Source organism: Onychostruthus taczanowskii, unplaced genomic scaffold, assembly GCF_017590055.1.
Source record: "Onychostruthus taczanowskii isolate IOZ18803 unplaced genomic scaffold, ASM1759005v1 scaffold10, whole genome shotgun sequence".
In the NCBI taxonomy this organism is placed as follows: Eukaryota; Metazoa; Chordata; class Aves; order Passeriformes; family Passeridae; genus Onychostruthus; species Onychostruthus taczanowskii.
This window is the reverse complement of record NW_024496526.1, coordinates 2,102,603-2,114,972: the sequence shown is the minus strand read 5'-3', so window position 1 is coordinate 2,114,972 and position 12,370 is coordinate 2,102,603. Positions and strand designations below refer to the sequence as shown.

General features: G+C 64.2%; 1 protein-coding gene across 2 annotated transcripts in view; it reads right to left on the bottom strand.

Moving 5' to 3' along the window:
• LOC121337458 (mitochondrial import inner membrane translocase subunit TIM16-like) overlaps window positions 1-12,370 on the bottom strand; it is a 37,606-nt gene that overhangs the window by 17,231 nt on the left and 8,005 nt on the right. For both annotated transcript variants that reach the window (XM_041407603.1, XM_041407586.1), the window contains exons 8-9: window positions 5,409-5,495; window positions 5,079-5,161 (exon numbers count right to left, since the gene is read on the bottom strand). In XM_041407603.1, the coding sequence (XP_041263537.1) occupies window positions 5,079-5,161; window positions 5,409-5,495 (170 nt within the window). The remainder of the gene's footprint in view (window positions 1-5,078; window positions 5,162-5,408; window positions 5,496-12,370) is intronic.

The window sequence follows — 12,370 nt, the reverse complement described above, 5'->3', positions numbered from 1 at the left end:
ACCCCCGGCCCCTCGGTGCCGCTCGCCGGGGCAGAGAGCGGCTCTGGATGCAATTAGGGGCGCGGGGCGTCGGCGGGGCCGTCTGGCGCAGCCCCCTGGCTCCCAGGTGGGCTTCCGGCAGGGCTGGCTCCCATTAGGGCCGGCGCAGCGGCAGGAGGGGCCCCTCGCCGGCGCGGGCGGCTCGCTGCGATGGCCACGCTCGCCCGCTCAAAGGGCCCATTGTGGTCCTCTCCCCACAGATTTTTCAAATTAACATCCCAAATTCCTCCCAAAATTGCTGCTGTGTAAATATTTTCACTGCGAGCTTTGTATATTTTCCAGCCTCGCGAGGAGGAGAGAAGAAAAGTCCCTGGCGGAGCCGCGGCCTCGCGCCGGGTGCCCCCGGCCGGCCGCCGCCACAGCCCCCCGAGCCCGGGCCAGCCCCTGGCGTGTCCCCGCCTCGGCACCGGCGTCAGGAGCCCTCCAGCCCCTCCTGGCCCCTCACTTCCCCCCTCCTTTGCCTCCATGGTATGCCTTTCCCCTAGCGAAGCCGATTTCCCCACTTGCAAGTAGCCGAAGGTTTGCAGGGTCGGCCCCCCCATGCCAAGTGTGTGCGGGGGACCCCTTGGCACCTCAGCTGATTCCATTGCTCTGGAGGGGCTTCCAGCAGCTCCAGAGTGAGCGAGCTCCAGTGGAGATGCCAGGAGGGCAGAAGCAAAGTTAGGGCTCAGCTTTGGTAGGTGCAGCACCCCTGGGACATCCCGAACCAAAGATTTTGGGGTGCCAGCTGCGCAAGAGGGGCAGCAGGGCTCAGCCTTGGCACGGAGGTGATGGGGACACTGCAGCCAGGACAGGGCTTGGCCCCACCCACACCCACGTCTGCACCCGGGCAGCCTTGCGGGAGAGCAGCAGTGCCCAAAGTGGGACTGTCCAGCCCCTGTGGCTTCCTGAATCCCAGCACAAAATTCCCCTGGCCACTGCCAGCCCCGTCGCGCGCCAAGAGCCGCTCCAAGAGCGGCACATCGTGCGGCGCTGCTAATTCCTGCGAGCTGAATCAGCGCCGACAAGGATTGCAAAACCCCCTGAAATGGACCCAAAAAAAATCTCTCTCTCTGTGCGATCCGGCGGGGCCGGTAAGCGACAGCCCCGGCCAGAGCCACCGTCAGGATGGGGGCTCGGCGGGGAGCCACAACGGGAGGAGCTGCCGGCTTCACCGGGGCAAATCCTGCCTGCACCCTGACATGGCAAGGCTGGAGGGCTCTGGTTTCCCAAAAATCACCCCTGGTGCCAAGCACGGCCCCACAGAAACAAGACAGGTCCTCTGCATCCCCCAGGTCCCCAGGTCTGGAGCAGAGCCCCGAGGGGTCATGGCTCGGTGCCAGGGGTCTGGATGTCCAATCTCTGGGGGGAGGACAGGCGTGTGCCCATCACACTGACCCCAGTGCTGCCAGGAAGAGCTCTGGACCTCATCATCTTCCCACAAAGCTGGGGAGGCCAGGAGCACCGTGTGGCCATCGAGGCTGTGGCTCATCTGGGAGTGATTTGGGCGCTGCCATCCCGCCCCAGCGCTGGGCTATTTTTACCCAGTGGAATTACGGGACTGGCAACATGGACTGAGTGGTTGCCCCCACTTAACCCCTTCATGTGGCTGCCCATGGGGATGGGTCCCACTGGGGTGACACCTGATGGGGTGGGGTGGCCTCTCCCCTTCCTTGTGTATGAGGGTGGCAGCCAAGCTGGGACAGGAAAAACCCCTTTCCCACTCATGGCAAGCACATGTCAACCCAGGCATCTCTGGGATCTGCAGGGAGATGGGGACAGCAATGGACCTGTCCTGCTCAGTGCTGGGGTAGGTTTTTTCAGAGACCCCTAAAACACCTACCATGACCCAAAATTGCTACTAAGCCCCAGGAGAAAGCAGTGCAGAGGATGCCAGGCAGGACAACAGCAGGTCCCATTCCAGCTGGTATCTGGGGAGAGGTGGCAGGGTGACACTGGGAACATGTGTCTCAGTGGGGTTGGGTGCCCTGCTGCTGGGAGATGCCAGGGCTGCAAGCCTAGCCCCAGGAGCTGGCTCAGCCAGGCTTTGGCAGGGAGAAGGGCAGGGGTGGGTGTTAGGGACTGTGCCCCCCTGGGCAGTGCCCCCAGGGAACCACCTGGGCCCCTCCATGTCCTGCTCCAGCGCTGGGGGAGCCAAACAGCCCCAAATCCCTCCACAAACATCCTGCTGTGCCAACTCCCTGCTACAGACAGGTCCCGGCTCCAGCACCTCCCAGCCCTGTCAGACTTTGCATCGTGAAGGGTGGGGGGATCCAGCTGTCCCCATCCCTCAGCCCCACCACCATCCTGCCCTGGAGGGACATGCCCACTGTTGGAACATGCCACAGGGACCTCTGCTGACCCCGGATCTCATCCCTACTGATCCAGCCCTAGCCCTGAGCTGGCCATGGCACCCCAGCCTCCCTGGGGACATTTTCAGGACATTGAAAGAAGCAGTGATGCAAGGAAGCCGCTGTTCTCCTGTCACCGTAGTGGTGACAGCACCGTCCCCGGGCAGTGCTGTGCCGGCCGCCGGGCGTGCGGCAGCGGGGTCTGGTCGGTGACCCCAAGTCGGAGCCGGTAACCCAACCCCACTGGTGCTGGTTACAATTTAGGGCAACAATAACCTATTGAGGCCCCTTCCTGGCTCCTGCCCTGCTGCTCCTTGATCTAATTAAAGGGGGCCAGGCGGGGACAAAACCCGAGCTGAAGGAACAGCGGGTATCCAGGGGTGGCACATTCAGGCCAGGATGCGGAGAGGGGCCATGGCCACCCACACCTCCCACCTCCTGTTCCCTCAGGGTCTGGGCATTGGTGGGGTCAGCTCTTAAGCATGGCCCTGACATGCTTTGAAAATGATGTTTGTGTGGTCAGAAATATCTCACCTGCTCAGGATTTGGGAAAGAGAACCCCCGAAAGGCACATGCTGATGTGGAGGTCCATGGGGCTGGACCTCCCACTCTCTGCCCTCTTCCAGGGATGCTGGATAGGGCACAGTCTGCCTGAAGGGTTTGGTCAGCACACTGGGGTGTCCCCCACCTTGGGGCACGCCGTGGCCCTGCTTTGGGGTGCCAAGGGGACGCGTGGTGCCGGCTCGGCGGGCGCGGTGGGGATGCGGTGGGGATGCGGACTCCCCTTCCTGCCGGCCTGGCGTCAGTAATGAATGGTATGAGTTTCCTGCCCGCCCACTGATTGCTTCCTCAAAGAGCTTCAACGAGCTGCTGCTGCTGCTGCTGCAGCTCCCCACGCCCCGCTCACGGCCCGGCCGGCACCGCTGCACTGCCCAACACATCTCCGTGCCCCACACTGGGCACCCACGGCCACGCCGGAGATCCACAGCCAGCCCCGCTGCTGCTCGGCCATCCCCGGGGGGCTGAGTCCCCCAGTTCTAAGTCTGCCCCAAGCAGATCTGGTGATCTGGTGACCCCAAGACCATCCACCCCGTGCCCTTGCCGCGGCTCCACGGCTCCGGCGTGTCGCGGCCGTGCTCGGGATGGCTCTGCCGGAGGGGGAACGCGGCCCCCGCTCGGCACCTCCGCCGGGAGCCAGCCCAAATCCCCCTCCGCCATTTGTCATCTCCGCCAGATTTACAGGCGGGAGCGCTTGGGGCTGGAAGCGCGGTGACCCCGGCGCGGCTGCCTAAAACCAGCACGAGGGGGGGGTCTCCGCTCGCCCCCGCCGCCCCCAGCCCCTCTCGGCTGGCCCCGCCACGCAGCCGCGGGCCGGAGGGCCCCGGCGTGACGCGCAGGCAGCGCCCGCCAGCCGCATTCCTGAGCCGATAAACCCGGCAGCCAAAATAACTGCAGCCTGTGCTGAGGGGGCCGAGCACAGCAGCGCCTGCATCCCATTTACCCGGCTGGCTCGGCCCGGCCCAGCGAGGATTCGGGGTAATTCCCACTGGATTCTCCGCCATGAGCAATAATGGACCCCAGGGTGTCCCCTCGCAGCAGCCCAGCCTCCCCTGAGAGCATTCACTGGACACTGATGATGGCTCTTGCTCACTGAACTGGCACAGCTGGTGAGCAGGAGAGCTGGGAGCTGCTCCCCTGGCAGCTGGCAGGAGGGTGAGGGATGCTCAGGCAGTTTCTCTACAACAACCTCACCCCACCATGCCCACCACAGGTTCACTTCTCCCCTCCTGTCTGTCCGGGTCACCCCCAGCACTGGCCTGGAGCTGACACCGCTGTGGGGGATGCTGGCAGGGCAGCCAAGGGGCTGTCACAGCACACTCAGCCCCTCAGCAGAGGCCCTGTATTGGCTGCCGACCACCCAGCCTGCCCCAGCATCCCGGCCCGTCACGGAGCCAGCTCGGCACACAGCGAGGGTCCCTGCAAGCCAGTGCTTTGCCAGCAGCCCTGGGAACAGCTGGTGGCCTCCAGTGCATCCCAACAAGTACTGTGCCCCCAGCCCCCATCACCCTGGTGGGATGAAGGCACAGCCTCCTCCTCTTCCTCCCATTTTCTTGCCCACATGGTGACGCCAGGCCAGCTCACTGGGCAGCGTGGGAGAGGCCAGGCCAGCTCTAACTGGAGGGTTCCCAGCCTTGGCAGCGCCACGCAGATGGACACGGCTCCATCGTGCCGTGACAGGGGGCGCTGACCCCTTACACAGCCAAGGCTCCTTTTCCTCTTCCCCGGTGGTGCCCGGGGAGTGCGGGCCCGGCCACGGCTGGGCAGCCACAAAGCACGGCAGGAGTGGGAGGCCAGGGCTGAGTGCTCCAGCAGCGCCAAAGGGATTCACCCACCTGCAGCATCTTGTGGTGCTGCCCCAGTGCACAAGCCCACCCGGCCAGCAGCCACCTCAGACACTGTCCCCAGCAGCGCCACCACCCCCCACGGCACTACAGAACACCTCTGTGCCTCGCCAGCCCTGCCTCTGCCTCTCATCTCCCCCAAATGGTGATGGGGACGCAGCTGCATGGTCCCTGGCTTGTGGCCGAGTGCTGCTGGTTCCAAGAGGTCTCTGCCAGCTCCCCCTCCACCACCACACTCCTGATGGGTCCCTGACCACGACATTTCCACTGCTCACCCTCCCACCCCATGCTGAGTCCCCATCCCTACCCAGGTGAGGTGTCCAGTGCCATGGTGAGCGTCGCCCCGCTGAGCCTCCGCGTGTCCCACAGCTTCACCTCCCGCTCCCGCATCTGCAGGGACACAGACACAGCATCAGTGGGCACTGGGGCTGCCTGGATGGCTCCACGGTGCCACCGCCTTCCCCAGCCACCTTCCACCATCCCAGCAAGGGCCAGGGCCTTTGGCGAGGGGACCTCCTGCTCTCATGGGGGACAGGCTACCCAAAAAGCACTCGGGGTGTTTTGGCACAACAGCCACAGGGAGTAGGGCTGGAACATCCCAGAGGTGCCAGGGCCACCTTCCTGGCAGGGACTGTACCTGGCTGAACCCCACGGAGATGAGGCAATCGCTGGAGCCCATCCAGAGCAGCCGGGAGTCCTTGTTGTTGTCGTGTCCCGGGACACTCTGCAAGGCACAGGAGACAGGGCTGTCAGTATTGCTGCCAGCCATGCTGGACACGCTGAGGGGACGTGTGCTTCACCAGCCGTGGTTGTGAACTGCCCCGGGGCTGAGCACGTGGAGCCGAGTGCTGGCTCTGCTGAGAGCTGCCCTGGGGACAGTGCAGTGGGGACAGCCCGCAAGCAGTGACAGCCCTGACTCCCTCCAATGCCAGCGTGGTTGCCTTGTGGAGCAGCTGGCCCAGCTCCCAGCAAGGAGTGGAGGGTGGGAGCAGGTAACGTGAGTGTGAAGATGGCTCCCATGTCCCCAGGGCTCTCCCACACCAGGTCACCCGGGTGAGGGGGACAGAGTGCTGCAAGGAAGCTGCTCCGTGCCACAGATGCAAGAGGAGGCTCTGCCATGGCGATGATGACAGAGGGACTTACTTCCCTGGCTGCATCCCCGGGCTCTTTATCCATGCTGAATCCTGGCTCCTGGAGCTGGGTGCCCCGTGTGTGCCTGGATGCTACTGAAACATGGCAAACTGAGCCTGGCCAAGTTCACCAGACTGCTCTAATCCCCTGCACCCTACTTCACCTCTCCCCTGGCTCCCTGTGGGGGTGGAACCCCCAGCCCACATCCTGTCCCCATCCTGGGCCTGCTGAGGATGGGAGGGAAGAGCTTCCACGGGGCTGTCAGCGGGTGTTTCCCAGCTCCCATGTGGTGCCCAGATGGGCCCTGTGGTTCCCGGCGCCCCAGTGGGAGCCGCAGGCAGCCCTGGCCTCTGCCACAGGCAGCGCTCGCAGCCCCTGGCTCTCATTAAGGAGTGCCAAGAACTGGCTGCTAACGAGTTCAGAGCTGGCAGGGAAAGCAGAGGGCTCTGCCAGAGCCAAACCTGGCATGGTGCTTCCGGGACCTCTGCACAGGGCAGTGGCACCAGGAGTGGGGCAGAAGGGGTGGGGGGGGCACGGATGGTGCCCACGGAGGAGCCATGAGCTGTGTCCCCCTTGGTGCAAGCACTGTGACCACCAGAGTGGCTCTGCCACCGCGGCAGCCAGAGAGGGGCCATGGAGGGGTCGCAGCTCACTGGAGAAGCTCTGCTGGAGCAGCCTCCAGCCCCAGAGAGATGCTGCTCTCTGGAGAGAGCCAGGGTGGGAGCAGGCATGCGGTGCCAAGCCTGTCGTGCCCTGGCTCCGTCACGCCAGCTGCCTTGCCAGCACAAACACGGCTCACTTGGAAGAGGCAGCGCTGGCCGAGCCGAGCCCGGAGCTCCCAGCCGCAGGGCCAGGATGTGGGGCAGGAGGGGCCTGGCCCCCACCGCCAGCACGCTGGCAGTGGACCCAGCAGGGAAAGGACCTGGGAAGGGAACGTGTGAAGGGATCGGTGCCAAGAGGCATGGAAACTCCAGGAGCTGGGGCCAGCCCGCGCGTCAGCCTGGAGAGCACTTCTGCACCTGAGCCGTGTGGCTGCGGCAGCCGCAGCTCAACATCTGCAGATCCCATAACCCAGGGCTCCACGGCCCTGGGTCCCGCGGGTGCCCCGGACCCCCTGGCGGTGGTGGCGGCCCCGGGGCGGTGGCAGGGCTGGCGGAGGGCAGGGTGCTGCCGCGGTGCTCCCAGCCCCCGGCGTGCCGGCTGCGGCGCAGGGCCATGTTTTCTGCATTAGTTCCATCCCGGCTGAGCTGTACGTATGGCAGCAAGTATGCGGGAGGCTGGGCTGTTCCGTGCTCAGCTGTGCAGATGTTGCCAGAGGTGAGCGTGCGGACAGCAGCTCCCCTGGTGCAGAGGGTCTTGGCAGGGACGGGGCGGTGTGGCCTGGCACTGAGGGTGGACACTGGTGTGGTTCAGCCCTGGGACACCTGTGGGGCTGCTGTGGACTCCGGGGCTGGAAGAGCTGGGCAGAGACCCTGGCACCCTTCCCGGTGTGATGCTGGAACTCCTGGAGCAAGGAACCAGCCACAGCATAAGGGACGGGCGTCCCTCCTGAGCCACTCGTCCCTCCGGCAGGCTGCAAGGAGCCCGCCAGCTCTGGGCCAGCACGCGGGGATCCAAGGAAGCCTCCCAGCTCCCTGCCAGTGCCCAGGCAGCCCAGACTCCTCTGGCTCATTGCACAGATCCAGCCCTGCCAGTTTTGGGCAGCCCAGGCTGGGGGGAGCCTGTGCCCCCTCCTCGAAACCAGATCTGCTGCATGGGGAGAGTTTCCAGCACCGTCCCTCTCCCAGTGTCAACCAATCCCTCCTAGGCAGGCTGGGGAGAGTTGCTGGTTTCCAGGGGGTCTCCAGCCCTTCTCCCGGTGCGGCCCGGGGGCTGCGGGGGGCCCAGGGCCGGTGTGTCGGACGCAGCTGTTGGCAGCGATGCGGCGGGGTCGGGGAGCTGGGAACAGCTGCCCGCAGGGAGCGGCCGCTAACGCTCCGCGGCTGCCTGGGAGAGCCCCACACAAAGCCAAGGCTGCTCCGGCTCCCAGGCGATCCCTGTCTCCCCGGGAGCCGTCACCCTGAGCCGGATGCAGGACAGGGAGAGCCGGAGGTTGGAGAGCAGGGCAGAGCCCTGGGGCTGGCAGGGCGGGAGGTGGCCGGGGGGGGGGGGGTTTAAACTCTGCTCTTGGCAGAGCCCCCGCGGCTGGCAGGGCTGGCACAGCTCAGCCCTGCCTGTGGCTAACAGCCCATGAGCATGGCTAACAGCCCACGGACATCTGATCCCCGTGGGAAGCAACCCCAGCAGCGGGATCTGCGTGGGCACAGGAGGCGCCAGTGCCAGGCTGAGCTGCCCCTTTGCCAGGGGGTGCCAGGGCAGGAGGGGTCTCCCCTGGCCAAGGCACGGTGGAGGACTCTGGGGACAGACACCTACCCTGCGTCCATGCACATGGGGAAGCTGTTGCTCCTTGCACACCCCACGAGGCTGTGGGCAGCAGGAGGAACGGCTTCCCGGGAGCTGAGAGGGTTAACCACGCACCGAATCCTCCTCTCCGAACAAGAATGTGAGTGATCTCCTTCCCTTGCCAAATCCCAGTTACTCCAGAGGTAACCAGGAGAACAGAGCAGCCTCTCCCAGGCCAGCCCCACTCCTGGTCTCTGCTGGAGTTCAAGGAGACCAGGAGCTGTCACCTGCCCCAGGGGAGTGCAGGGATCCCACAGAGATGTGGGGTTGCTCCAGTAGCCATCACACTGCCAGCACTGGCCCTGCTCTCTGCCAGGTGTGTGGTACGTGTGTGTCACACTGGGCAGCGACCAGGACAAGTCCCCTGCTGCCCACACCACCTCCCCAATCCCAGTGGCCAGGGCAGCATTGCTGTGAAGCCCCTGTGCCCTGGGGAACTGGGCACCACCAGGCTCTGCCTCTTCCCCTATCCCCAGCATGGCGTCCTTGCTCCATCCATCCCTCCTGCCCTTGGTGAGGCCAAGGCCATGTCCCAGAGGATGCTGCGGGTCCAGCAAGGGCAGGAAGGTGGGTGGGCTCCCAGTGGGCACAGACACCATAAGGCTGGGAAGGGGCAGGAGAGGGGGGTGGGCAGGCTGCAGCAGCCAGCAGCCACCCCTCCTCTGCTGCCTCTCCCCTCTGCCTGCAGCCACCAGCCCCACAAGCCCTGCTATGACGCCATCAAATCCCAAAACACCTTTGCTCTCTGGAGAGGAGCCTGCCAGGAGGCCCAGGTCAGGCACAGGCTAAGGCTCCTGAAATACCATGAGGAGCCCCAGCCCCAGTAATGGAGATGCCAACCTGTGTGGGCCTCAGCTGGTGAGGCCATTCCCAGTGGGAGGGACGGGCACCCAGGCGAGGGTGAGCCAGTGTCACCGCACACCCACACCCCCTGAGATGCCTCTGGCTCATTCCAGATCCTCCTCGACTTCCCCATGTCTGCCATACCAAGCGGCATTCCTGGGAAGGACGGCCGAGGGGGAAGCGGAGCAGAGGAAATATAAACAGTCCCGTGCAGCTACGCTGGGGAACAGAAGCATGAGAGCGCCGAGCGTGCGCTGCTATAAATAGGCTGCCCAGAGTCAGGCCAACTTTTTCATAGCTTCCCACGGTCTCCTTGGGAATGTGGGATGCTGTGGACCTTCCCCCAGCCCGGAGGAAGCTGCTGCCGAGGCTGGGAGTCAGGTACCCCCGGGGTGACCCCAGCGTGGGATACCGTGATGATGGGGCAGTGGGAGGAAGGCTGAAGTCTCTCTACGTCCTGATGCGCCTCCCCGATGATGACAAGCGGTCCCCAGCCAGCGCTGGGCTGACAGCTGGATCCTGGACAGAGGTGACACGTCAGGGTCTTTAGAGTTCTGGCTGTGGGCCAGATCACCCCAAAATGGATCTCCACCCCGCCACAGCATCACCCTCCCACCACGGCCACGCTGCCCCCAGGGACCCTCTCCATGGTGTATCTCCCACTGGAGCACATCTGATGTGGTCCGTGGGATGGTGGCCATGGTTTGGGACAGGGTCTGGAGTCCCTCTTGCCCCCGGAACCTTGAGCAGGGCTGGGACAGCCCCGGCTGTGCTTGGGCTGTGAGCCCCGCTGCTGCTCATCACTGAACTCTGCCCCCGGCACAGCCTAGGAGCCGGGGGGAGAAACCCCCGGCGGGGACAATCCCCAGGGACACAGTCCCAGCTGTCCCCGGGCGCCCTCAGCCCCGGCCCCGCTCATTAGCACAGCTCATTAGGACGTGAGCGGGGCGTGCGCTGGCCCGGTGCGCGGGGCCGTTCCCTCGCCCCCGGCCCTGCCCAAACGCCGGCGGAGGAAGTTTCTCGTGAGAACGGAGCCGGCTCCTCTCCATCCCACACTGGCCGCGCTCAGCGGCTGCCCCGCAGCTCCACACGGACGGCGCCTGTCCCAGGCCTGTCCCGGGAGCCAGGTGCTGGCCAGATGCACACACAGCCCCACAGCCTGTGGGGAGCAGGATGTGGCCCATGGGCTCTGTACCCAGGGGAAGGTGGCCGGAGCAGTGGGCAAGCAGAGATGTCACTCTAGTAGCCCAGGGCATATCCGAATCATCGCCTTACACTGCTGGTGACCCACTGAGGTATGAGGAGGGTACGGTACGGGTATGGAGCTTCCCGGTGCTCAAGCTCCCTGCTCAGCCTTGTGTCCCCTGTCCCACCAAGGACAGGACCCGGGGGGACACAGGAGGGACCTTTGGTGGGGTTTGCACGGGGATTGCAGGAGGGTGAGGGCAGAACCAGCGACACTGAGCCTCGGCAGGGCTGCAGCCGCAAGGGAGAGGACGTGACTCGCTTCCAGGGGGAAGGTCAAGGCGAGGAGAGCGACCACCACCCTGCGGGAGGGGAGGACAGGCGGCCGGGGCAGTGCAGCCTTGGGAGGGGATAAGGCAGAGCACAGAACTCACAGAACTCCTTGGAAGGACAGCGGTGCTTGGATCTGGACCCAGCCAGCAGCAGGAGCATGGCCCCATGAGGTGGCAAGGCAGGACCAAGGGCAGCCCTGGTGTCTCCACTGCAGTTTAGGGCACAGAGAGCAGCAATAGGGTGTGAGCGTAGCCCTGATGCTCACAAAGGGGCTGCAACAAAGGGATGGGGATCCAGCAGGATGAGGCCACTGCTCTCCCAAGGGAAATCATGGGTACATACCAGGCACCCCACGGGGTCAGCCAGACCCTGGCCATGCTGCGTCACACACGTCTGCCCGCTGCTGGGATATGCTCAAAATAGCTGCCACGGGCGTAGCCGGGAATGGGGGGTCAGGACCTGGCGGGGATATGGCCACAGGGTGTGGGCAGCCTGCCAGTCACCCTCCTTGTCACCCAACCCCATGTGTGCCACATCCATGGTACCTGAGAGAGCACCAGGTATTAGGAGGAGCGACCCTTCCTCCCTGAGCTTCTTATTTTAGTTCCTTCTCATTCTTTTCCCCTGCTCTAAACAAAGGAATGTTTAATGAGGCAGGCTTGGCAATTAAGAAATCCAGCCGGAGGAGCAGCCTGGGGCCGGCTCTCAACTCCACAGAGGGCCCAGGGTGAGCAGGCAGCGGGACCCTGTGCCGGCTGTGAGGAAACCCAGCCCACGGTGCTGCAGGGGCCAGCACAGCTGGGAAACCCATCCTGCAGCTCACCTCTGCAAAAAAACAGGCAAGTTCAAAGCCAGGAGCCTGCGAGGTGCTGGCACCGCACGGCGGCCCCGGTATCACCCGGCTCTGTAACCGTGCTGGCCCGGGGGAAGAAGGAGACTTTCCAAGCAACCCAGCCCTCCAGCAATGGGGAAAAAAGAAAAGAACAAAGCCCAGGAGCGTTATTCTTCTTGGCTAAGCAAGCCCTGCGCAAACTTCTAGAGGATTTATGGCATTTTAAAGTTTTCCCCTTCAGCAGAGCACTTCTCCAAGACTAAACATCTCCATCCACTGCGAGCCGGCCGGGCAGGGCCGCGGCAGTGAAGGTGCATATTTCTCTTGGCAAACACAGAGTGCCGGCCCCGGGCTGGATCAGACAGCAGCGGAGGGAAGTGAACTGCCTGCTTTGAACAGCCACCATCATTCACACGTTATTTTTAATAGCTCAGCGAGACAGAGTCCACCCTCCCCAGGAGACTTGGCTCGAGCCCATCGCACTCACAGCTCCGCCATCAGACAAGCCGACAGGTCTGGCAGGGGGAGAAGGGGGGCCAGGAGGGGAGGGGAGCACTGAGGCCAGCGCTGGATAAATTTTGGAGTAGAGAATGGGATCTTCCAGCCATGCTGAGGCAATTGGAGCGGGACAGGATTGTGGCAGCCGCTGGAGTGCTGGGAGCACTTTGCCCCGGCTCGTCTGCACGTGTCACCGCTGGGTTTGTGTTTATTTTTTGTGGTGGGGTGTTTATAAGGCTGCCTGAAGGGTCAGGGCATCATTTGTATTGCAGGAAGCACCCAGGGACCTTTGGGGAGCTCAGCACCTGGGTTGTGTGCAGGAGCAGGTGGAAAGT